Below are 26,006 nucleotides of genomic sequence, written 5' to 3' on the forward strand. Positions count from 1 at the left end.
AAAGTTAGCTCGGAATCCTGTCGTTTAAAGCTAACTACCGTGGAATACAAACATGACCAGCTTGTCAACTTTGAGGATAAATAGAGTTAGCAGTTGTTTGTGGATTAACAGGTTCATGTGTCATTGTTACCTGCTTGAATTTGCATGTGTCCAGATCAAATGACCCAAGTCACGCAGCCTAAGAACGGCTGTACCGACACTGAGATCTCAGATAAAGAGTTCCATTAGACGCCAATACATCAAACTGAAGTTTTATTTGAAAGAAATTATTTTACAACTTTTCCCCAAGTTAACGTTCAATTATGCTTCAGTAAAATGTGAGGCTTCGTGAATAATTAGTTTATGATGAAATTATGTGATTGTTGATCATTTGGGCATCGGTGGTTTGGCAACTGTGTGTGAAAATGTTCCAGAAACTTTGCTTTTGTGATTTTATTTTTTTATTTGCACCATTTTTACTCCTCATATATTTAACAGCTGGCATTCAGCATTATATTTTTTGATTTTATTTTCATTCTGCTGATGCGTTGCATTCATTTCCTAAATGGCGTGCGAGGCTCTGTGATGATAAGATGTGTGTGAGCAGATTAGTGGAATGGACATAAGGTTTGTAAATTTGGGTTTTATTTTAATTCAAAAGTAAATAAAAACCCAATGAGTCGTAAAGTGTTTCTTTTATGAAATGTCCAGATGAGACAGCTAATGAGACCTCCACTGTCCTTCTGGGTTAATGACACTTGGCTAATTGTTATGTGCCATTGTATTTTTCCATTATTACCATCTGACATATGGTACCGTTGACGTGGCAACACTACAGTCTGCTGAGTACAGTCCACGTCCTCGGAGACTTCCTCCAGCAGTAAAGTTATTGGGCACTCGATGCCACCGCGTGTATTTGTGTGTATCTTGTATAGTTATACTTGTGGGGACGTCTTTTAGTAAACTGTACTGTTGCCGGGGGACACCTTGTTTAAAGGGGACATTTTGCAGGTCCTCACTAAGGAAGAGAGCAATTTGAAGTTTAAGATTTGAGTTTGGAGCTGGGACTAGAATTAGGGAAGTGGTTCCAGCTGGGCTCGCCTGATATTAGTGTTTTTTCCTCCGATAATGTTAACGCAATATCTGGGTTTTTTCCAGTATGATGTAATTGCTTGTAAGTCCTGAGAATTTTACTATAGTTTTGGGAACAAACGGCTTCATGTATTGGTAGCAATATCGAAATCGTAAATTAAGTGTTTGGACAATATTGACAAATTGGATATCGGCAAAAAGTTAATATCTCTAGTTCCAACCACTTGACAACAGTTCTATTGACAGGGGGCGCTCCAAATGGTTGGGGAATGATTGATTGAAAACAATATAAGTTTTTAAAATTATGAATAAAAACACAAAACATGTCTCAGGTGTTACCTTGCGACCCCGTTTTGACAGGGTCGCATCCCAAAAAAAGGTTGGAAACCACTGGGTTAAAGGGTCAGAAATTTTTTGTCTTTGTAAAGTGCTCAGTGTGCACGCGTGTACGAACACGTGGGTGTGTGTATTCAGTGCGTTACATTGGGAAACCGTGTGGTTGAGTGTGTTGTCGACGTCACGCGTGTCTGGACTTAAACCCAGACTAGAGTCTGTAAGTCCCACCATTCTGGATTTGCTCACAGACCTTGAGAACCTGTTCCCACAGACAGATGACACAGAGTTGTGTAAGTGTTGCTGAGATTCGTCCTCTAAACTGTTGATACTTTTTATTTGATCATTTTCATTCTGTGCTGCCTTTGTCTCATGTCGAACCAACCAACCTGAGAGGTTAACTGTTTAATTTGAGTAATTTGATTTTCTTTTCTTTCAAGAATGTTATGAGCCTAAAAAAGTCATTAGATTTTGTTGATGGTGCAGCTTTATTTTGGGTTTGTGTTAATAGATTCTCAGCGGTGTCGTCAGGTAGAGGGAGCTCAAGGTTTTTAAGTATTGATTGAATTCATTTACCAACAGGGTCAGTCCTGAATAAAGACACAGTGACCTCTCTGGACAGCCACGTCAGTGGGTTTAGTTTGGGCCAATGTATGATATTGGTGATTTAAAAAAATACAAGAAATTCTAGTATTTTATTTTTAATTTCTTTTTATTATTCTTTATTTTAGTTGCTCATGATCTACCAGCACTCCCTTTGTGATCTACTGGTAGATTGGGATCCACTTATTGGGCAGTCCGGCTGTAAGCTGTCAGTCAGAACTGTTGTGTTGTCGGAGAGTTGATTTAAAGATGAGTTCTGCGGCAGAGTCTGCTGAAACGATGACATCTACTGGTTCTAGAAGTGTCCATAAAATATGGGGAAACTTCAGGTGAGCCGGTGATAAAAAGCGATGCAGTGGAATGAGTTTATACCGAAGAAGGTATATACAGAGGAAACTAACTTGTTGTTTATATTTATATTTCTTCTTCTTCTCTCGCCTCTGACGTTCCTAAGCAGCCAAATGCTCTCTTTACTGTTAAGCCTGTACTTACGTTATATTGGGTTATTGTTTAAAAGATGAATTGAAATAGATACTGAATTATTCATGAAAAAAACCAAAGCTGCTCTTAACTCTCCTGCAGCAGTTTTTTTTCCTAACGGAGAATTCCTTTAAAGAATTTTGCAGGTTGCAGGGGTCTCTGACACCAGGTCATGACCTGCTTCTTTGCCTGAGGACGTAAATGTAATTCCTTTTAAAGTTTCTTCTGGTTTGGATAAAAGATTAAAAAGAAAGTCAGATGGACGTGGATCAAAACCTGTTGTCAACTTTCCCTCGTTTTGCCAGTAGGGGTGTGTATTGACACGCATTTGGCGATAAAATATGTTTCATGATACAAGGGCAATGATACGATATATTGTGATATATTACGACATTATAGGCACGACAAGTGTTTTTTTTTTTTTTACAGTTTATTTGTAGAATATTGATATAGTGTCGTGAACCAAAATATTGCGATATTTCAGAGTATGGATATTTTCTTACAACCCCCTATTTAGCAGTTTTTTGTTTGTGTTTAATTATTTCAATTTAAATGTAATTGCTCAGGATCTACCAGAACTCCCTTTGAGATTTACTGGTGGATCTCCATCCACTCTTTGGACGTCCCTGCTCTAATCCGTACCGCTTATTTATTTACTCACCCGCACTCTCAGACACGGTGCATTTTAAGCCGTATTTCCTAAGCTAGCTGCTGCTGCTAACCCAGCAAATGCTGCTAGCCCAGACGTTTTACCCTCGTCCACGAACAGTCCCTTGACCTCCGCGTGACACCAGCTGCCCAGGGCGTATTTAAGTTCCAGCAGTCGTCCAGCTCCCTCCGTCAGTCCACTCCACAGGCCCCGCCCCTGAGTATAAACACCAGCTACGCCTGCTGTGTGACTGACCACAACATCAAATCTGGAGCTGCCGTCCTGCTCACGGCTTCCTGCGCTAACTCCATATGCTTGTACTTATTCCCCTCTGCAGCAGAGCAGCTGTGGACGGCTGTTCCTAATTAGACAGGCTGATTAATACGCTGCTTAATGTGTTCAACCGCCGATTACAGTTGGTGCGAATCAAACATGAAAGCAGCTACAAAAACAGGAAGAAAATGTCGCGTCTGGGTCACAAACGATTTCTTTTAAAATCAGATTAATCACAGTGTGGCTGTCAACTAATCATGACTAATTGACATAAATCAACATTCCCACTTATTTACCGAATCCCATTTTCTGTTTTGTGTTAACTGAAAACTAACTGCAGGTAGAAGTCAGTGTCACATGATGGAAAATATTATTATGGAAAAATGAGAGTTGCTTTTAGTTAATTTTAAGTAGTCATTAAATTGAGTAATTGTATTTAGTTAATTAATTTGGGTTAATTAGAAATGAATTACTATTAATTATAAAGATTACTTATTATTTTGTGTGTGTGTCTATTTTTTTAATAGACTCCACTTCAAATCTAGCGCCACACTACTATTTTTTTAATAGACTCTACATCAAATCTAGTGCCACACTCAGGCAGATCAGAGTTTTTTAGCGCCACACAGGCAGATCAGAGTTTTTTCTTCTTTGGACCTCACAGAGTTCAGATGAGTTTTCACACCGGCCCATACAAACCTGCCCCAGATTTTGTACTGTGATCTGTTTAGAGCAGAACAAACAGCCTGGTGTGAAAATGCCTCTCATTGAAGAGGTTTCTTCTTCTGTTCTGTGAAAGAGGATTCTGGAAAACTCCAGTAATTCAGCCTCTAAGACCTGGATACCTGAATAGTCCTTATGATAATAAAATGCAGGTCACCCACCGGCTGACCCAGTTACAGGATGCTGGTTCCACCCAATTGAAGGTGTGAATTGTGGAAGGTGGGGGGGGCACCTGAGGGACTTGGCTGACTCCTATTGTTTCCCTCAGTATATCCTGCTGGTCTCCCCTTCACTTGTAAAAGTGGAAAAAACAAATAAATAAAACAAATAAAATGTGACGTAACACTAGCGCTAATTTGTTGTTTACATGAATGCACTCCGATGTGGTTTGTCCATACTCATGTTTCATAAAACTTCACATACATATAAAAATGTATTTGTCTTTTTTTTTTTTTCACCACCAGGTGAGCCGCGACGATCTCTGTCTTCATCTACTGCAGTCCAACCTATAGGAGTTGCTGTTCTCCGGAGCTGCGTCGTGCTAAGACAACTCATGGCTTCCGCCTCCGCGTCTTGCTCTGTTGGCCACAGGCTAGGACTGCTGGGCTTCATCTTTTGGCCTCTTTTGGTCTTGTTGGTCTCTGGGTTGAGACCGGTCCTGGGTCTGAAGGTCTACACTAACACATGGGCCGTCCATATACCCGGAGGTGTAGAGGTGGCCGATCAAATCGCCAACAAGCATGGGTTCATCAACCACGGACATGTGAGTTAGAACTACACTCTGCTCCTCCTCTATGCAGATGATTACTGCAGTATTTACTAATATAGTCTTGTTTACCCTTCTGTCAGATAAAATATATTTCTTTCCTTGTTTCCTCTTGTACATTTTCCCCATATACGCACAAAGCACTGGATTGTTTGTGGAACTGGAAAATAATATTATTAGTTTGAATAAATTATTTGAATAATTATGTGGTTGGAAAATACAAAACACCAACAAGGAAATGTATAGGGTGGGACAATTTACAGAAAAAACTTTGACTATCAGGAAAACTGATTTGTAAGACGTAGTGGATAAACACCAAGTTGGTGTGAGCGTTGTTATTCCTCTACGTCGATGATCTGCTTGTTGTGCTGTTCTCGTCGGTTCCGTTTGTAGGATGTATATTCCTGACATCTGACATTTAAACAGGATACTTTATTATAGGGTTCATATATCAACAGCACCAGGGCTGTGTTGGTGTCACTGTCTCATTTAAGGCTGGGCCGCGTGTTTGATACATTTCTAACTGACAGTATTGTTTTGGGTAGATGAGGTAAAATTGGTCTCTAAATACTAATGACAGGGTTTGGGCTCATTGACGCCCAGTGATTGAGCTGCAGACGTCCTCACTTTCATCGCTCAGAGTGAGAGTCACGTTGCAGCCGAGTGATGGCGTGAATACCGTTTACCTTCTTATGCTGTTATTAAGTACCATTACGTCCGTCGGTGACGTTGTTTGCGGTTGTTTGTTGTTTATTGTTTGGGAGTGAGATTTCTGTTGTGGTGGAGAGATTAATACAATAACCACAATGTTTGATTGTCCTACCACCACAGGGCGACTGAAGTGGCTGTTGCTGGTTCAGTTTCTATATCCGTGGTCTGTGTGTATTCAGAGCCATTAGAAACAAACATTTAACTTCCAATTCCGATATCAACTGATGTGGCAGCCTGGTGGTTAGGGAAAGTGCCACCTTCTCACTCAGGTGATGGGTTAATGAGCTACAATGCTGCCACCTAGTGATTTTAAATTTCATATACAGACACTGTCAATGTACGGTAAATCGATTACAGGCGACAGTAACTCATCAATCTTGTCGAACTCTGAATATTACATAACAGCCAGTCACATGATGTCCTCACACACTACCTGCCCGTGGTGCCCCCCCCCCCCTTTCCTCTTCCTCTGCCCTTGGTCTTAAACACAGATATGGTCGATGAGGCCAGGAAGGAACGAGGCTAACGACCACTGGAATAAAGCAGATGATCGGTTTTAAAAGTATTGGGCGGCAGTGACGACGCGGTGCTGACACCGGTCTAGTGTAATGGGGTCATTTTAGGTAAAGGGAAATAATTAAAACTAAGTTAAAGTCATAAAGTCCCAAAAAATGGCTGACTCATTCCCTGGTTAATTGGGCATTTACTGCCAACTCGCATCTCTGGATGGTTGTTGTACATTTCAGGGACACTTTCACGTTCACGCCATCAGACTGCTGCTGCATTTAAATTTTTTTTTATGAAGCCAACTTTTCCCGTGCCTCATTTGATTGCACCTCGGTTAAAACGGCATTGAAAGGGAACAGTTCAACCAAAGACACGGCCATGTGAGTTATGTGACGCAGTCGAACGAGTCATTACAGTTTAATCCATGAATAGGATTCAGTGGATCAAAGGTCCGAACACAAACGCGTCCACAGAGGTCTGGGGTGTAACAAAGGCAGCCCACTTTCTGATGTGGTTCCCCAGCAGCTGCGCAAAGTTTTCTTATTGTTAGAGCTCTTTCATTTTTCATCACATATATTTTCGGGCCAGTCCTGTGTTGAAACACTGAGCCCGTCTGTCTGTGGCCTGAGGCTTCAACCGTCAACTCCATCTCGTATGCCGTTTAGGGAAGTTCTGCGACCGACAAAGTGATTCACGTCTTCCTGCGTTTTGTGTTTGTTTGAAAAACAATTGCGTCGGCTACGGTTTCAGCCCTTCAACAATGACTGTGTATTTATTGACATTTATTGACACAACTCGGCCTAAAGGTCGCATTACGCAGAAATATTTCACAAGCTTTCACACCAACAACGCGTTGCTTCCTCCCTGTAGAATGTAAACATGTTCTGTTTTTGAACACTGCCTGACTGCTGACTTCACACATTCCAGGCATCAAAGCACTGATGCAAGTTCTCATGAACAGTCATGTTCCTGCAGCTAAATAAAAATCTTTCTTTTCCAAAGAACAGCTCTGTTCCTGAGAACAACTGACTGGAAGGGTCGTTCCCCCTGCCATTCTCCAGGGCTTTTTTTTTTACTGCAGAGGGCCTTATGTTTGGAATCCTGTGCCCCCCCTCATGGCAGTAGCCTGGCCTATTTCTGGAGTGTGCGGGAAAAGCGCCGGCCCTTTTTGTTTTTAGAACAAATATGTTTTTTTTTTAGTGTCAACTATTAATATTCAGTCCAGCTCTGATGAGTAGAAGAGCAAGGATGGGGGTTTAAATCAGGGATGTCCGAACAATCCCCCCAAAACTGAGGTAAACGTCCCAGGACCCTACGTGCGATTCCAGCAAATTTGGCAAAACCTAGGCATTGTTACCAATATTACATAATTATGCTAATATCAGGCCAATAATATCAGTCGGCCGATATTATCGGACATCCCTAGTTTAAATGTGTTGACTGTCCGACTGTAGTATCAGATTGTTCACTGCCATCCAAATTGGTGAGATATGATAGAAGTTTTTTTTTTATCAGTGTTCCTGGCCTTCACCCCTCCAGACCCTGCAGTTGTACATAATGTCCCTGTCAGTATCTGACAACAAAGTTCTCACTGTGGTCAGCCATGTTAACTCTAAGTTTTATTTTGTCAATTTAATGATCCTTCAAAGATGGCACGGTATTACCGGTCCACAGAAACGGCTGACGCCGGCCGATCGCTCCTTGGTACAAAAAAAGATTGTGGACCTAGTGCTGATCCAGATCAATCAACACAATAAAGTTATTTTTCTTTTTGTCAAATCTAAACTTGTTGTTTATGGAACCGACCTTATGTTTTACAAAAGCCTGACTGATGATCCGCCGTTGAGCAGCGGTAGTACTCGGATCCATCTGTGGTACTTTACCCACCCAGTTTACCCAGAGGGCCTTTCCTGGGCCCTGGTGTCAAACGCCAGCTCCAGCGCTGTAGATAACCACATCTAAATATTTGATAATGTGTAAGCATGTTTAGTAAGTGGCTTTACTCCTGCAGTGTGTTCATTAATCTTTCATGCCGCCGCTCCGTGTGCAGTCCGGCTCTGTCCTATTTAAGCCGACAGGAGTTGATGGCTTGAATGGAGCGCACTGCTTTCTTTTTTTTTTTACAGTCAAAGTGACGTGCTCTCGTGGAGATGGCGGCTCTTTGAAGTGTCGTAATGACAGTGGCTGCCAGTTCAGTCAGAACTGTTGGAAGTTTGCCCTTCATTGATATGGACTCATTAGGAACGCCAGGCTTTCTGTCCATAAACTGTTGGCGTTGTTTTTCATCTCAGGAGGGTTCGTCAGGACCAAAGAGCCGCAGCGCTGCAGTGGCCCCGGTCGAACAGTCTCTGTCATTGTCTCACCGGTCGACATATTAGCCTTGGCTTTGTGCTAAGCTCGCTCTTCCTAGACCAATCAGAACTCTCGCCATGTCCAGAAGAAATTCTGCAGAACAGAAAAGTTTGATGTGCTCCACCATTCACAGCAGAGGTGGGAGGGATGGGGGGGGGGGGGTTAGTAGTAGTTAACAGCAGCTTCATGCTAACATGTCAGATGAATCAGCCATGTGTTTCTTATTAAACACTGTGTCATATTTGGACCTGAGTAAAACTGTATCGAGTTCGACATATTTTCCTCGGCTCCAGGCTCAGCTCACTCTTCCTAGACAGATGGATCTCTCATCCTGTTTGCATGGCAGTCAGGTGTTCATGTTTGTCTTGCTGTCGAGGATCATCAGGATGTTTTAACAGTAAAGTTCCAAGGAAAATCCACGAGCACGGCTCTGATCGACACAGTTTTATTGCCAGGAACGACCTTGGAGCTAATATGAATATAAATCAAAAGTCGGAACCATTACTGCCCTGAAAGGCTCTAACGGACACAGTAATTGTGCTGTAAATATCAGAGTTGGTCATTTGCCTGGGACAAAGAGGTTTTGAGAAGATTTATCTGTTTTAATCTACGAGGAAAAGGTGTGTATTGTATTTCTACTCCCACGTAAACCGAACGACCAATCAATCAACACTAATCCCTTTACTGTGGGTCTTTGTCCAGACTTTGAGGAAACGGAGAATTGACATAGCACCTCAGAAGGCCAAGAACTCAGGGTTTACTTCAGTACAGTGGAAGTACTGCAGTACATCTGGGTTTATATTAAAGTTGTTTGTCACTGAGCTTCTCCGCCTTCACAGCCGTCCTCCTCACAGTAACATTAGAATACAGAGCACTGGTGGTTCACACAGGTCAGGGATTGGGGCATACTCTAGGTCTGGGGTCAGAGGTCAGTCTGGTGTGGTGCTGGTTTTCTAAAGAAAAGGTCCAAGGACACGGTTCTGTATATATTTTATTTATGTTCAACAAGGCGTGATGCTGAGAGAGAGAGAGAGAGAGAGAGAGAGACAGCGAGAGAGAGAGAGAGAGAGAGAGAGAGAGAGAGATCTCCTGGCAGTTGTGGTAGCAGTTAGCAGCTTCACGCTAACTTGTCAGATGAATCAGCGTTGTGATTCTTATTTCACTACCACTTACTTCAGACAAAACAAACATTTACGCCAACTCTCACTCTGACGTTTTACACTGCGATGTGGTTCTGTGTTCGGAGTAACGGAGTAAAACTGAAGTACCTCGAAGTGCTTTAACAACGGGTATAAATAGTTCCTCTCTTGGTTCCTGACCCAGTTTATCTGTCGACTCAGAGGAAAGGGAGGGGAGTAACTGGGAACACTGGTATTTACATGACTTACCCTGAAAGCAACACACACCTGTTTGTTACAATTCTGACCAAACAATGTGGTAATTTTACCCTGGCCACAAAGGAGGGCGTGACATGAAGTGGCAGTCAGGTGAGTCTAACACCAGTGGAGAACAACGGGCTGAATCCACAGATAGACACTGAGAAGGAGGCGTTCAGGGTCAGGTCAGGATGATAAGGTTTCTCCCTTCAGCCAGGCTGGTTTCAGATGGAGCTACTGTTTCATAACATGACTGATAAAAGATAGAGGCCTCTACCCCACCCCCGCCACCATACACCAACATCCATAATAAAAATATTTCTGTCTATGGTGAACAAAATAAAAATAAGTCATTCATTTACCAAAGTTTTATTCTGCAGTTGTTCTTCTGCTTGAGGGAACAAAACAGACTAATGTCTGTACAGATATATATATATATATATATATATATATATATAATCTCTGCAAAGCCAGCTGGACAATTAAAGCTGGGCCTCGAGGAGTCATTCTTTTATTTAACCCCTTATTATCTCATTATTTTGAAGCATTTACGCTTTTATTATTCTCTCTCTCTCTCCCTCTCTCTCTCTCTCTCTCTGCCTGTGTTCAGGCAATTCTACACTTCCTTTGTGGGCCATATTTATGCTATGCTTGGGAGAAAAATGATTTATCTGCTCTGACCAGTGCTGTATTGATTGACTGTTTTTTTTTTTTTTACCATGTAAGCGCGTGAGAACCCGTTGTCGTTTGTGAACATGACCCGTCGTGCTACTTTTATCAAACATGCTCCACAGATGAATAAATACAAAGCTGGTATAGTACTTTGTTCTACGTGACTTCATGTAACCATGGCAATGCTGAGGCTGTAATTCCTCAATTGTAAGGGAGTGTATGCCACTCTGACAAGTATGGTTAACTGTCAGGACACCGGACAACAAACTGCGGTCTAACTGTATAGGCATGTACTTCAAAAAAGCAGGTCAAAAATGACACATTTCCAAAGAATTTTGCAGGTTATAAAACATGTATTAGTTCATACTGACACTGGTACTACTCAGACACAAATATGTGTAGTACAAAACTCTGGCAGTCAATTAGATGTTTTATTTGATGAATATAAACCAGGAAACACCTGCACCTGGTCAGACCGTTGTTATAGCAGTAGAAGATCGCCTTCTGATGCTACATGAAGAGCGCTATGTCATCGTTTGAGAATAGATTTCCTGGAAGGAACAAACGGGAAAATGACTCCTCATGGCAGCTGTCTGCTTCCTGGTTGATAGCGCTGCTGATTAGTAGCAACAACTGTAACAAATTGCGAGTAAAGCTTTAATGTTGTGCCGATGACAATGTAGCGAAACCTGAAGTGTAAACAAAGCTTTTTGACCAATTAGATCTAACAGAAACAGATGTGGATGACTCGGCCGCCACTCAGTGTTGACAAAGAGCCAGAGGTTGAAACTGTGCACCAGTCAAGGTAATGGGTTTGAGCCCCAGACCAAAACAGAGAAAATGTGAAGATGGTCAGTGGGAGGCCACCTCCAGTCAGAGCAGAGGAATGAACACGCTCGTCCTGCGGGGTCCTGGGAACGGCTGCAGCAAAAGCCCAGCAGCACTGAGTCATTACACAGCTCCACCAGAGAAGACGGGTGGGGGCTGGGAGGGAGCCGAGCCACACACAGATCACGGGGCCGTAACAGGAGCCAGATGTTCTGAGGGGACATAAAAATACATGGACGTGCCTCCTGTGGAGCTTTTAAATATGAGCAATATTGTAATATATACACACACATACATTTTTTTGTCTCTCCTGATCACTTCATGGAGACATATATTCCCAGGCTCCTCACTCTAAACTGTAGTGTTACCAAAATGTGCTTAATTTGGAATCCTAAAAGAAACCTCCGGCTCAGTGGGCTCCTGTAAATCGACCCCACAGGTATAGATATACCAGGAGCACGCTTTCACACGATCAGAGACAGACTAAAGAAACGTGGAGGTATTTGAAGAATGTTGGTCCTGAAAACGAAGGAAACGGCGTTTAGTGCAGAGCAGCGTCTGATCACGGCAGCAGCGAAGGCTGTGAAGGAACAATGGACTAAATGGAGCTCAGTGGAATGCATTAAAACACCTCTAATGTGTGAAAATGTACTGAGGATGAGTGTGTGTGCTGGGTCGATGATATAACCAGAACATTTCCATGGTCTTTTGTTAATGAGTTGAGAATGGAGGAATATTAGTGGACCGTGGACTGTAAATGGGAAACGGATTACAGTGAATATTAAGTTAAATAAAAACGTCCTCTGCTGTCGTCGACTGATTTGACTGATCCGTGTAAGAAGAAGCGTGAGACGGAGAGGAGGGCATCAGAGGTTTGATTCCGCAACGTGAAATCACGAGGAACGTGTTCTCGCCCACAGATGTGTTGGGGGGGTCATAGGGGGTTTACGCACAAAGATGCACTCAGATAAAATAAAACAGGGCTGGAATGTTATCAAATATTTGTGGGAAAGGACGTCTACTCAAGATGAGGGCTTCGTCAGAGTTTCCTTTATCCCAATACTTTATTAATTTTTTTCCCAGCAGCGTGTGTAAATGACAACATGTATTGATTTTGTACGACAGCAATGATGGTTGGATGGTGACTCACTGGATATACTGCGTAATTCTGGTTTAAATGGGATCTGAATAATAAGTTAACGTTAATTTCGACAGCCCTGATATTGAACATAAAAATAAAATAACTCTTCATTGGTGTGGCTTATAATCAGTGGTGCAGTGTTTAGGGTGGCTGTTCAAACATCCATTAACATTTTGAACAGGCAGCAGTTTGTATACGATGTTGTTTACTTTCCTTAAATATTGTTCTTTCGTCGGCTTCTTCCTCCAACGCTCCACGGCTCTAATCGGTACTTATACCAAATCGGTTCCTACAAACGACCTCAAGGCGCCTTTTCAGTGGTTAACAGTTAATTCCATGTTCCTGCAGTGTGAAATGTTCTTTTTTTTCCTCCTTTTGTCTCAACCCAATGCTCAGCCGACACATTGTTGGACCCAGACCTCCCAAAAAAACAGGATTTGGTCGGTGAGCAGACATGATGTCAGTGAACGCAGCATCTCCGGTGAAGACAGATATGATCTGAGGTGGTTACAGGAGATGCAGCCAGGGTGTAGCTCATCCCAGGTGTGAGCAGCCGTGTTTATCACTGCACATGTGTTGAAGGTACGGCTTAGGGTAGAGTTAACGCCCGGCAGTGAATCTGTGTCTGGTCGTATTGTTTCCCACCGTGTTTGGATGTAAATGATCTGTTTGCAGATGAATGGCTTTGGCTTTGGTGATGTCATGTCGAAATGACACAACACGCCTGTGTAACCAGGTCGGTTTCAACCCGACGTCCTGACTTGCTTTTGCTGACACACAAGCTGCCCTGAAAGGGGGGGCTGTAATTTGCGGTGTGGTTTGAGGAGGGCCGCGGCCGAGGCTCGCTGCTGATAAGGCCTCGAAAACAATGTTAAAAGCCTGTCGCTGGGCTAATGGAGGCAGCAATGTGGGAAGAATGTAACATTTGGGTGGAGTGTCTTTTTATGACGCCTGCAAGTGTTTGTTTTCTCCCTCTTCTCTCTCTCTGTCTCTCTCTGTCTCCCTCTCCCTCTCTCTCTCTCTGGTGCAGTGGTGAGGCAGAAACACTGTATTCAGATAACTGTTATACAACTGTGTAACCAAGATCTGGTAACACAGATGGATGATAAAAATTTAGATCGTGTTCGTGTTCTTAATGGCTAGCTCTGAATGCGGTTAGCTTCTGCCTACGAAACATTGTAATCTGAGTTCGTGATTTGGCCCAGTTTTTCTGCCAGATGCTCTTCCTGAAGCAATTACAAGGTTTTACCAGGGTTGAAGTTACCGGGGGGTAATGAGGACCAGAACCAACTGCAGGGGGGGGGGGCAAGAATCCCACCACGACTCCACCGATACCCTGTTGCGGCAATAACCTCATTATTGATTAATGAAAATCAAGAGATTTTTTTTGTACTTCCGTCCTCTCTGCTGGGCACCAATATTTTTATAAATATATTTTTATAATATATATTTTATAAAAAGACAACATTACAAAGGTGCGGCATATATATACTGTATATATTTGGTGTTGGTCATTTTGAGAATGACCTTTGAACGTACCGATACGGTGTTGCCGACACGCAGGTTTACTTTGGTTTTCGCAGTAACCCAGTCGTTGACATTAAAATGAAATCACAGTTTAACGTGTCTGTCTTTCTGTGTTTTATTACACTTCAAATTTTATTTTTACACCAGTCGTCTCCAACCACACGTCTAACCTTTTTCTTGTCGCAGCGCCGCCCTCCAGGTTGGTCCTTATTTGTTCTGAATGTTCCCAGGAATGTGATAAGCTGCCGACGCTGCACACAAAAGGAGTCTGTACTGTATTAGAGATAAGAGTTTATTTCCAGGCCTGGTTTCCCTAAAAAGTAACTGTTCTCTCAGAGATTAAGGTAAATTTGTTTTGTTGATGTGACAGCACCGTCTCAGACTCTAAAGTGCTGTGGGTTTTATGGAGGTTCGACGTCAGTGGAATCTCAGCCCAACGTTTCAGCGACCAGATCAGAAACACAAGCTTTCTTTTTATGACATCCATAAACCAGGGTGAATTTACATCAGCTGTGTTTACTGTCATATCAGTACAATCAGTCACCAGGATATTAGGCGATGGTGCGTTCAAGGCCGCGCTCCATTAAGTTGTTTATTGCCGTTATAAGACGTGCAGCCGTCAGTTGGAATTCAAAAGCAAACGCTCTCTTTCTGAAGGTGAAAGTGTGAATTCCTCCTGTTGAGGAAGCTCATCTGCGTCGTCTGTGTTAGGATTTCTGCTGACTGAATTCATTACGGCTCGACCGGCTGCCGTTTTATGAAGTTTTTATGTAAATCAGCCGACTTGGTGCAGATGGATCTGGAAAGCTGTGTCTTCCTCTGGATGTTGTATGGATTTTTGTGTTGCTACAGTATCATCTAAGCCAATTTCCAGTCAAATATTCCTGGTGTTGGTTCATTTTCTTTTTCTTTTTTTTCTCCTCTAGTGATTCCAAATGTAGATCCCTCTGTTCCAGTGTTAGTCTTTACTATCATCACACTTTGACTACAGTTACAGGTGGAAATAAAACTCAATATATTGCCATGCCTATAGTATCACAATATATCGTATTGTCGTACCCTGTATCGTGGTACGTATCGTATCCACAGATTATTGCCAATAAACAACTCTCAACAAGGCAGATGTTTACACATTATAATGTTTAAAGTAATTGCAGAAATATAGGCAGTTTTTTCATCACTACTTTTGCTCCGTTTAGACGATCTTGGAAAAATACTCTATATATTACAATAATATTTTTTGATTAAGGGGATAGAAGTGAACTTGGCTGAACTGAGGTGAAGTGTGTTTCCTGACTGCCAACTGTCACGGTGTGTACTCAGACTCTGACAAATGGCTGTGGCCTGCCTTCCTGTCTTTGCCCCAGCAGCAGTTTAGATTTAGCAACCGGAGCGCTGAGAGCAGCAGCAGCAGCAGCGGCGGCGGCAGCAGCAGCAGTATATATTGATGGAAAGGTAGCTGAAGGTAGCTGCTGGAAACAGCCCACGTCAGAGTCTTTGAAGGGAAGGAAGCTTCCTGTCTGGCGTCACCTGACACTTTCACTTAACTGCGATGATGTGACACCAGGAGGTTAGAAAAATCCCCAGCCTGTGTTTGTTTCTGGCACCGCGGTGGCAGATTAGCTACATTTGGTAGAATTTTACATTTAAAACCGTAAGTATTTAGCTTCGTCAGCAGCAGTAGAGCAGCAGTGGACGAGGTACCTGTCCTGGCACAGATTTAGATCCAGATTCAAACATTGTATTATATCTCATGGGTTGAGGTTTGTGGCCTAAAAGCTGGGGCAGGGTTGTGATGTGGGCATCAACCAGAGCTACTGTTTCAGGTTCAATACAAATGTTGTTGTTTATACGTTGGTACTTTGAAGCGTTTTTTAAAGATTTTTTAATCTGGTATTTTTGGATTAATCAAAATTGATCTTTATTAATTGCAAAAAATGAACTTTCTACTAAGAGTATCTCAAGAAACTTTTTTTTATATATTGATGGAACTGAAAGGCCAGCAGGTAGAGGTCAGTGTTTCTCACTTTTTTTTATCTGTGACTAATCCTAATGATGGGTTTATAAATCTGGACAAATGTCCGTAAAAATGTCCACCAGTCTGAGTGAAAGTGTCCGTCTCTGGTCCAGTGGTCCGTCTCTGCCAGGGTCTGTGGGTCTCTGTTCCCTGGATGCAGCGGCGGTCACGTGGTTCCTAATGTCTGGGTGTGGCCCACACTCTGCCCGTTATCGCCGACCTTTCTTTCTAAATGACAGAGATGTTGAAGGAAACGGTTCTGGCTCACAGGAAGTCCTTGACTTCTCTGAAACGATAAACACAGAGTTCTCTCAGAAATGGTCCGTGTTTCCTGCCGCTGTTTGATGTCACTGCACGGCTTCAAGAAATCAATCTGAGCAGAGTCAAAGGAGAAATGGGTGTGGCTCTAATGTACAGCAGACAGAAAGATGCTGATTGGCTGGTCTGAAGTTTGATGTTGAAGTACTCTGTATTCTTATGAAATATTTTTATCTTAAAGTTTTGGTGCTGATCGTGAATGGAGTTTAAAAAACGACTTATTTAGATCTTGGTTTAGGATCAAAGTTGGTGTAAGTGAATGCATCACAGCAAAAAAAAAAAAAAAAGACCTCAAAAACTAGGACTGTCAAGAGCTGGAGAAAAAAATGGTTCATTTATAAAATTCAAAAGAATTTCACCTGAAAGAGTGAAAGGTTGAGGCCAGTCTGCAGCTGTGATTAAAACATCAAAACGTGGAGCTTTTTATCTCTTTGACAGTTTAAAAAATATATATATATTGGTGAAAAAGAATTTAGACCTATTTTCGGACCACGTTCCTTTCATTTGGGTTGAAAAAACAGAAACTGAAGTAAAAAGTTTCTGGCTGATATGAGGCAACTAAAAATGTTTGAATGTTTGGTTGAATTTTAATAAAAACAATTTAGTTGTTAATAAAGTTTTACCTTTTATTTTTAGTCCATTTTCTCTCTGACTGTGTGAAGGACTTTCTGCTCTTCATAAACTGATTTTTAATCCAGATCAGATTGTTGACCCTTTTTTTTTTTAAACATTCCACATTGATGAAATTTCACACTAATTGAAGGCAGCAGTTCCAACATCGTTTATGGTCGAGGCTTTGTGAAAACGATGAAAATGGAATGGACTTGAATCAGAGATAACGTGCAGCAGCTGGAATTTATATCAGGATCTAATCCCAAATAAATCGGCAAAGGACTGTGGGAATATTGTCCAAATTAGCAGCAGTGTGATAAGCAGCACTTGGAGCTGGTTTCTCCCTGGAGCGTGAAAAAGGCAGTGATGATAAGTGATGACTGACAGTCACCACCAGTCATTGTTAGTGAGTGTTGGTGTGAAATCTGTACCAGTTCTGCTACTTTTTTCTGTCGTAATAGACTGACATTATTGATCTGAAAAAACTGTTTCCAAAACAAACACATTTTTTTTTTGTTTTTTGTTTTTCGATCGAAGGAGTTCAAATCATTTAAGGCAGAGTTGTCAAACTCATTTTGGTTTGGTTTATTTAACCTAACTAGATGTCAGGGCCGAGCAGAACCAGTACAATCATAACATAACAATTACCTATAAGTAACAAAATGTCTGTCTTTTCCCCCTTTGTTTTAAAAAAAATACAGTAGTTACTTCATATTTACTGAAACACACAATTTTACAAAACATTTGGGCCACATTGAAACCCTGAAGCCCGCCGGTTTTGGCCCACGGGCCATATGTTTGACTCCCCTGACTTAAGGTCAGTGTGTTGCTGTGGGAAATTCACCTGACGCTCCATTAAAGATGAGATTAGTTTAGGCCTCAAATGGAAAGTTAGTAAAGAAATTAAGAGTGCAGTTCCTCTAATGGCCTCTGTGCTCTTTAATTTGTGTCGGAACAAGCAGGCAGAAGCTCCGAGAGGAGGGAGATAAAGTTAGACGAGAATCCTTTAACCTTTTTGTCGGAGCAGTGATTGCGTTTCCGACCGCGGGGGTGAGCAGAGAACCAACGTGAGATAAGACGTGAACCTGCGCTGCTCTGTTTAAGAAAACATTACCGTCGGAGTGGAGTCGTGTTGTGTCCTTGGTCTCGCAGCTTTCACAGCCCAGAGTTCTTCTTTCCCAGATTTAATGCTCTGTTAACTTCACATTAAAGGCCTCAGATCCACCTCGTCCACTCAGACCAAGGGCGTTACATCTGTGGAACACTGCCGAGCTGAAAAATAAAATCCTCTCAGTACGCTTGACGTGTCGAGCAAGGGATTATTAAGGTGTAACTTCACCCTCAGACCCCCCCGCGCCCCCCTTCTCCAGACAGCCTTATGCATAATTGTATAGTAAGTCCTTGGTCTGTAAAAAAAGAAAAAAAGAAAGAAACTCTCTGGACATTTACAAACCTTGGGCGGAATGAAACGCCGGACGTTTTCATTCATGTTCTGTTGACATGTGAAGGTTTACTGCCCTCTCTCTGCAGCTCGGTGAAATAAGATGGAAACTTCAAATTTGTCCGTCTGTAAAGATGTTTCCTGATCTAAGATAAGCCATCTGCCATCTAGTGGCTTTCACTGTCATATACAGCCGTTTTCCCCCAAAACAATTTTTAGGGCACACATCATTTCGCGCAACCCAGGTATTATCAGATTTTCACTATCGAGGAAAAACTGATAACGATTCTTACAGATATTACATAATTATGCTAATATCAGGACGATAATATCGGTATATTATCGGACATTCCTAACTATTATAAAAAAACTGATTCTGGAAGTTGAGGTCCTCTCTGTCGATTGGCCATGGATGGAAACCGTCTTTAATCTTTTGGAGAGTTTTGTGTTTTCCTAGAACCCACCGCTGCATCAGAAGAGCTCCCTGAGACTTTTGTCATGCTAGAACCGCACATCATTTCTCTGTCCTGTCCACTGGGTCTCACACCCGTCCTAAATGAACTGAAGGATGATGGAGCATATGTTGGGGAGTCGGATAATCGTGCCGTCGTCAAGGCGACGTCTGTCTAAAAGAACTGAAGGGATATTTTTAGTGAGACAACGTTAGGCTGACGCTCGCCTACTTCAAATTTCTAAGTGTCTTCTGGTGCATCATAATGAGGTACTCTAGATCAAACATCGAGAACCGAGTGCCTCAAGTTCTTCAAGTGCTCAGCAAAAATTGGACAAGTGCTACGGTGGCGGGAAAAAAAAACATTTTCACTTATTAGAAAAAATGTAATTTGAAAGAAAATTGGATTTGATCTAGAGGTAGAAGTCTGATAGGTCAGGTTAACGAAGCTAATGAAAACCTTTGAAAGTCCTCTGTTGATCCAGTCAATTTGTACAGACGTGTCTGAAAATGAAGTTTTTATATTGAAGTATAACATGCTCTGGTTCATCACAGTACGGTACAGAGATCTACTGTAACCTACAGTGTGTACTGCTCCGAAGAACGTCTTTATGTGTGCAGTATTTCATCAAATGAGACGATGGCGGCAGTAAAAATATGAATCCAAGTAATCAGTTTCTGCCGACTGTGTTGCTGACATGTTTGTGGCTCGGCTGAATGTGAGTGTTTTTTTCATTAATGTGTTTTTCTTTTTACAACCCACGTTTCCAACAGGCGTCCGCACAGAAAAACAAACCACGGGATCTGGGAAACAAACTCATACCTGCTGTTATTAAACCTTTAACAGTTGAATTCAATGGGTCGCGAACCTGTCCTGTAGACGCACTGTCGTTTTGAAACTCCTATGAATATTTTTAAAAAACGCTGAAAATCCGACCAAACTGCTCGTCTCATCGATCAATGCAAATGAAGTTCCAGATGGGTGCAGTTTCTCCCACTGTGGCACGAATGGAGAAAATACTGGAATAAGAATTCATTTGCCTCGCCGTGCTCTCCTCCCTGTGTTAAATTGGCCGTCCCTAACGGCGGCCTACCCCCTACGTTTGGAACCATTTCTTTGGTTCGTCTGACATTAAGCCCGTTTAACGTCGTTTGACTTTTATGTGTAGTCCAGTGAGTATTAGACCCAATGTTGGACCCCATATTACCTCATGGGGTCCAAACTGGTTTCACACCCCTTTCTAGTGTCACCCCTCCTCAATGAACACAACAAGTACATAACCAGCAACAAATGCAGTCACATTCCTCCACTAATGAGGAGGAGCTCGTTAAGATTCTGCATGAGAGATGGCCCTGTGTGTGGAACTGTGTCCAAACTCTGGTCACAGGACGATGACAGGTCGACCTCCTGGTTCAGATGGTTCAGATGTGAACATTTCAGCTCATTTAGAGAGAAAATAAAATGTGATTGATTTTATTTGTGTCGTAACATTTCATTAAATATTTATGTTAATAAAGTCAGCCAATAATACAGGCTGCACTGTCAGCTGTCCGCCTGAAGGTGGGGCTGGTTTTTGTCATACTTGTTTTTTTTTCTTCTAATTTCCCGGAGAATCCGACCAAATAAGTGTCCTGTCAGTCAAACTTGAAGTCAAAAAGCCGTCACCAAAGCAGAAAATATGATTCTGTCAAACCACGTTGTCAGGCAGGCCCACACGTTTGTGCATTGTTGTGTGAGATTTGGCAACCAAATGAGTCAGAACGACACGGTGCACGGATGTTTTCTTTGGTGTGGGCGAAGATGTCGAGGTGTTGGATGGTTCGAGGCGTTCTTCGTTTTTAAGGAGGAAGAAAGAAAAAAGCAACAAAAAACAACCCTGATCCTACACATGACTTTCTTGTGGAGCCTTGATCATTTTCCCTCCTTTGTTGGTGTATGTCTGTTGAATAGAGAAACAGGAAGTGTGTATACCATCTGTGTACTGCAGGACTCTTGGGTCATCGTTTGGTTTGGAACCGATTTGTGAGTCAAATCAAATCATTTTAATATTGAGCATAGAAGTTCATTGGCTCCACTCGTCCCATGAAGTGACCAATCAGTGAACTTTCGCAGCCGTGTGAACATCGGCCTGGAGTCCATTTCCTTTAAACTTTCCGTCAGTTCTGAGCAGAACGTGTTAAAAGCGTCATTCTTTTTTACTAGGTTTCCAGTCGATGTTACGGTGAAAGTCGTCAAAGCTGTTGGAGACAAACTCGGATGCTAACTTTACTGAGTCAGTGTTACAGAGAGAACAGGACAAACGCACCGTACGTTAGGATTCACTCATTTTGGCTAGGCTAACAAGCTCTGTTAATATAATTACTGGTTGCTGATTTAACAGCTAGTAAAACCTGCTTCATGCTCAACTGATTATTGTTTGATGGAACTCACATACAATTGAAAAGTTTTCGAGGGCAACACAATTTGACTGAACCTTTTGTTTGAATGCACGCACTCTACAGTGTTTACGTAACTTTACCCTCCTGCTCTGGCTGAGGCCCATAAAGACCTCACTGTGATGGTTGGGTCATCTGAGGACAATCAACCAACCCGGCCTGCAGGAGATCAGTCGGTACTGCGGTTTACACGCAGATCCACTGACAGTAAATGACATAACTGACCTACTTTGTGATTTCTTTCTTTCTTTTTTTTTTCATTTTTCTTTGTAATTTGTTGCAGCATGTGTTCAACGGCGACTTCCAGTGTTAACAAGTGGTTACAAAAGACCAGGGATTGCAAAATAATATATTTGTCTGGCAACACTGACTGGACCAGTCAACATCATATTTCCCTGAAATGACACAAGTGTGACAAAACATGATTGGGTCAAAGGTCACCATGGCGCTAAAGTGCAGGCAGAGAAACTTTATTTACAATGTAGTTTACTTCTAGAATAGTCTTTAATAATTTAATAATATGTCCATTATTAGGTACATTTTTCAACTTTTCTGTAAATAAGGACAACATTAACACTGTTGAACAAATAAAAAAAAAAGGTACTTGACATATTGTGGCTACAAAAACACGTGTCATCATCAGGTGTGTGGGTTGCTGCAGCGCTGGCGTTTTTCCTTCTCATTCACTGAGCAGAATAATGGGGTCTCTTACCTCATTACATTAAGAAGTTGTATTTTAACAGGCCATAACCAGGGGTCTCATTTTCCCAATTATTCCACTCGCTCTGATGTCCAAACTAAATGGGTCATTCTCATGAAATCTTGGCCTAAATTTGTTGCGGTAAGAGAGCATTGTGTTGTGGGGCTGAGGAACATTAGCATGTTTTGCTAATCTTTAATATTTTCTTTTCATAATAAAAACATTTTTCTTAGTGTAGCTGTATGTAATGATGATCAATACTGTTGCGGAGGATGAGCACTTGAGTCATGGACGCTTCATTATTCCTGTATTTTTTCATTAATGTTAAACATTAATCAGTAATTTTTCAGTCACTTCAAAACATCTATTACAGTAGAGCGTCCAGTATGTTTTCGAGGATATATAATATACAGCTTAACAGACAAATCTGGACGCATTGCGGTAATGAGAAAGTTGATAGTGATAAAATGCAGTCAAATTTAAGTTATTTTCTATATTGATATAGAGAAAATAAAATAAAAGTCAAATTATTTTCTATATTGATATAGAGAAAATTATTAGCTTTGTTATTTTTATTTTGTTATTTTACTCACCTTCATGTTTTATTAGTAACGTCAGTGCTCTAATGATTTTCACATGTCCTCCATCCTGAGGTTTTACCATTGAACGCAGCAGAAACGTCACCGTGGCTCTGAGTGGATTCACAGTTTACCTGCTGCGTTGTCCAAACTCTAATCCACCTCCAGGTCTCCAGGTCTTTTCTAGATAATTCTTTCACATTTGCTGCACAAACACATCTCTTTGTAGAACAGAATTGTGTCAACAGTCGGTGGATTTGAGCGCCGTCTGGTGAGAGCTTTCCACCAAACGTGTATTTGGCAAACGGATTAGGGGCAGACGTGCAGACGATCCAGTCCACCGTCGTTTTCCCACCGTCTGTTACCTCGCATTTTAATGAGGTTGATGGATTAATGCCTAACCTCAAAAATAGGTTTTATTTAGTGAACTGTTAAGTCTTGATTCACTCGGTTCCCAGCAGTAACGGTCAGTTCCAGGTCCTCATCTGTCCTCACATCACTTTTCCATTTTCAGCCTTTGTCTTAAACGACCCTTTTTTTCCGGTGGAAAAACATTAAACATCAAAGAAGCTACGTGTCTGAGAGATTAGCGAGCGGGAGACACGGACCGTTGGCGCTGTTGCTGATTGCTAAATTACAATTGAGCTGCAGGGCACACAGTTAGCAGCGCTGCTGTGGTGGTGGTTGGCTTCATCCTATTGATTAAGGGCCGTGTTGTGTTCCTGCATAAGTTTAGAAGAGCCGGGCAGTTTATGGTGCCTGATGACAATCGTTCCCATTGTAGGGAATGTGTAGCATCAGCCTATTTCCCAGACCGCCTCAGTTAGCATTAGCGGTGGAAAGTTGTATTTTCTATGAATTCAATTACCGTGTTAACTGTTAAACATCTGCTGTCTGGAGGTCCATCATGATCCCTGGGGTTTTTCCTGAGGCTAACAGTCGAGCTAATAGTTAATGGAACGTATTCCTGCCACGACTATAGGTTAAAGGCAGTACCCAGTACTTATCCTCAACCCCAGGTCTGTGGACTGGTACTGGTCCGTAGGCTAGTTGTTACTGGGCCGCAGTGGGACACATTGAAAAATACACTTCAGTTTTACTAATTTAGAATCCAGTCATATCCATTGAATTTCCTCATTCTAAGATAATCTGTCAATGATTCAAAATAATACATCATCCAGAGAGACCTCACTAACTGGACTGCAGCTGTGGCGACCCCTATTGGACTGAGGGTCTAAAATAAAATAATCATTTTAAAAAATCTGTTTGATATCTTTTCCTACTGGAAAATAAAATAGGACGTGTGTTAGAGTCCTTGGACCAGACACAGAAGCAGATCCAGAATTCTCTGATGGCAACACCAGTGAAGACGAAGAGCAGACAGAAACATGGAGGAAGTCGATTTGTGATATTTTTCAAAACTCCTGGATGTTTTATCTAATTAAAACATAATAGAAAACAGTTTCAGCTGAGCTGATTATTATGGACTGTTTTAATTAAGGTTTTCTTCTTATCACAATCACTGTTCTACCTTCAAGGCCTTCTTGGTTGAACACGACGGACCGACTCTACCAGTGACTTTTGGATGTTAGCAGTTTATTCCCTGTGCACACACACACACACACACACACACACACACACACTGTTTCCAGGTCTGAGCTGAATTTGCCTATAAAACGTGTCTTCCTCTCGTTTATAGCCCCCCCCCCCCATTGTTAACAGGCTGTGTGTGTGGCTGCCTTTTGTGCCTGCCCAGCTAGAATGTCCTGTTTGCTGTGATTAAAAGGGAGCAGAGCAGCAGTGGGTCTGATTGATGCGTCTCTCTCAGAGAAGGAGCGCTGCACAATTCACCGCAGTCACGCGGCTGCGTGGACTTTTTCACAAAATCCAAACTCTTATTCACACGTCCGTTCTTCCTCTCGGACCTGGCTCCAGTTCCGTTTGGTGCCTTTGGGGTTGATGGGAGAACACGGGTGCAATTTGATTGAAATAAAACACTCTATCATTAATTGGCAACAGGTGGCGCCCTAGGGGATTGCTTATGCTATGTAAGAGGTGTCTGTGCTGCCTGTACGACAGATTAGGATCACAGCCAGTGGACATGGAAGTACGTCTGTGTATTTTCAAATGTACCTGTTGTAACACTTTCTTCTTCCTCCTCTTACTTCGTAGGTATTTGGTGATTACTACCACTTCCGGCACCGCATGGTGACAAAGAGGTCCCTGTCCATTCACAGTGGGACACATGTCCGTCTGCTGAAGGATCCTAAGGTAAGAACCAATCAGATGTCAGCGTGACTCCTGTGTGATTTCAGATGTAGATGCAGTTTGTTGACGTTTATAAAATGAGGTCAGGTGGCGTCTGGTCGTGTAGATAAACAACCCCCCCTTCCCCCGGACCTCCCCTCCCAAAGCCTCGTCAAGATGCGTCAAGATCCGTGTCAGAGAACAGGAGACGACACTCACCCCAACAAGCTGGAGCTGATATGTCGTTATCTTGAAAGTCTCAGGCTTTTTTTTTTTAGCTTTGTTTGCTAACAGTAAAAAAAAAACACTCTTATAGTGCAGTAGGGGGCGCTATGCTGTAAAAGATGTATATATATATATTTTTTTTTCAATTAAATTCAAGGTTGACCCTGTGGTTGAGCAGCAGGTCAAAGGTGGAGTGGACTCGACTCCGTCAGACGTCGGGTTCAACCGTCGTTTGTCGTCGATAATGACGGGGTTTTTATCCGTGTCCCGTTGACGTGGTTCGATGCTGTGAACATGCACTGCAGTACACGTCTTTAACACGCTGCAGTCGATGCTGACGCAAGACAGGAGGAACCTGCTGAGTCTGCACCCCCCGCCCCTCCCCCCCGGGGCAATTGTTGCTCATAGTTTCATTACATGTTATTCAGTGGAAACCAATGACCTACATCTCACTCTGGTTAAGTCCTTAGACACAATTACTAACTCCAGCCACAGCTGCTAATTTGTAACGATAGCACCAGCACTAGTACTGCAATTATTGAAGTTTGGCCTGGTCCTGGAAGCTTTCAAGACCATCACACCAGGGCCTGGAAACCACAGAGTGTCAGGGGCCGAGGGGGCCACTGGGCCAACTGGATGTTTTCTTTTTTTAAAGCCTGGTCTCTTGCAGTTTTTATAAATAAACTTCTGGTTCTTTCACTTGGTTGATCCAAATGCTCGAAGAAACAAAAAGGCTGAGAAAACTGGAGATCTGAATCAACACTGGGCGTGTCCGACACGACAGGGTGAATTACATTTTGTTTTGTCCTGAATTAAATTTCCAAGTTGACCTATAACAAACCCAACCCTGACACAGAGACGTAGACAAACATCACTGCTCTTCAACTGGTGGCCCGCAGGCTGATACCGGCCCGTTGAACCATCCCAATCCGGCCCACGACTGGATTCCAAAATAAACTCCAAAGAATA

The 26,006-nt window shown here is 42.3% G+C and overlaps 1 protein-coding gene across 4 annotated transcripts in view; it reads left to right on the plus strand.

Moving 5' to 3' along the window:
• The window catches only part of furina (furin (paired basic amino acid cleaving enzyme) a), a 61,201-nt gene that overhangs the window by 2,261 nt on the left and 32,934 nt on the right, over positions 1 to 26,006 (plus strand). For 2 of the 4 annotated variants that reach the window (XM_008310246.3, XM_008310247.3), the window contains exons 2-3: positions 4,597 to 4,895; positions 24,738 to 24,836. In XM_008310246.3, the coding sequence (XP_008308468.1) occupies positions 4,686 to 4,895; positions 24,738 to 24,836 (309 nt within the window). In that variant the 5' untranslated portion in view covers positions 4,597 to 4,685. Of the gene's footprint in view, positions 1 to 1,544; positions 1,698 to 2,135; positions 2,337 to 4,596; positions 4,896 to 24,737; positions 24,837 to 26,006 lie in introns of those variants that run through there. The other 2 variants (XM_025055461.1, XM_008310245.3) reach the window with 2 other exon arrangements.

This window comes from Cynoglossus semilaevis, chromosome 5, assembly GCF_000523025.1.
Source record: "Cynoglossus semilaevis isolate Cse_v1.0 chromosome 5, Cse_v1.0, whole genome shotgun sequence".
Classification (NCBI taxonomy): domain Eukaryota; kingdom Metazoa; phylum Chordata; class Actinopteri; order Pleuronectiformes; family Cynoglossidae; genus Cynoglossus; species Cynoglossus semilaevis.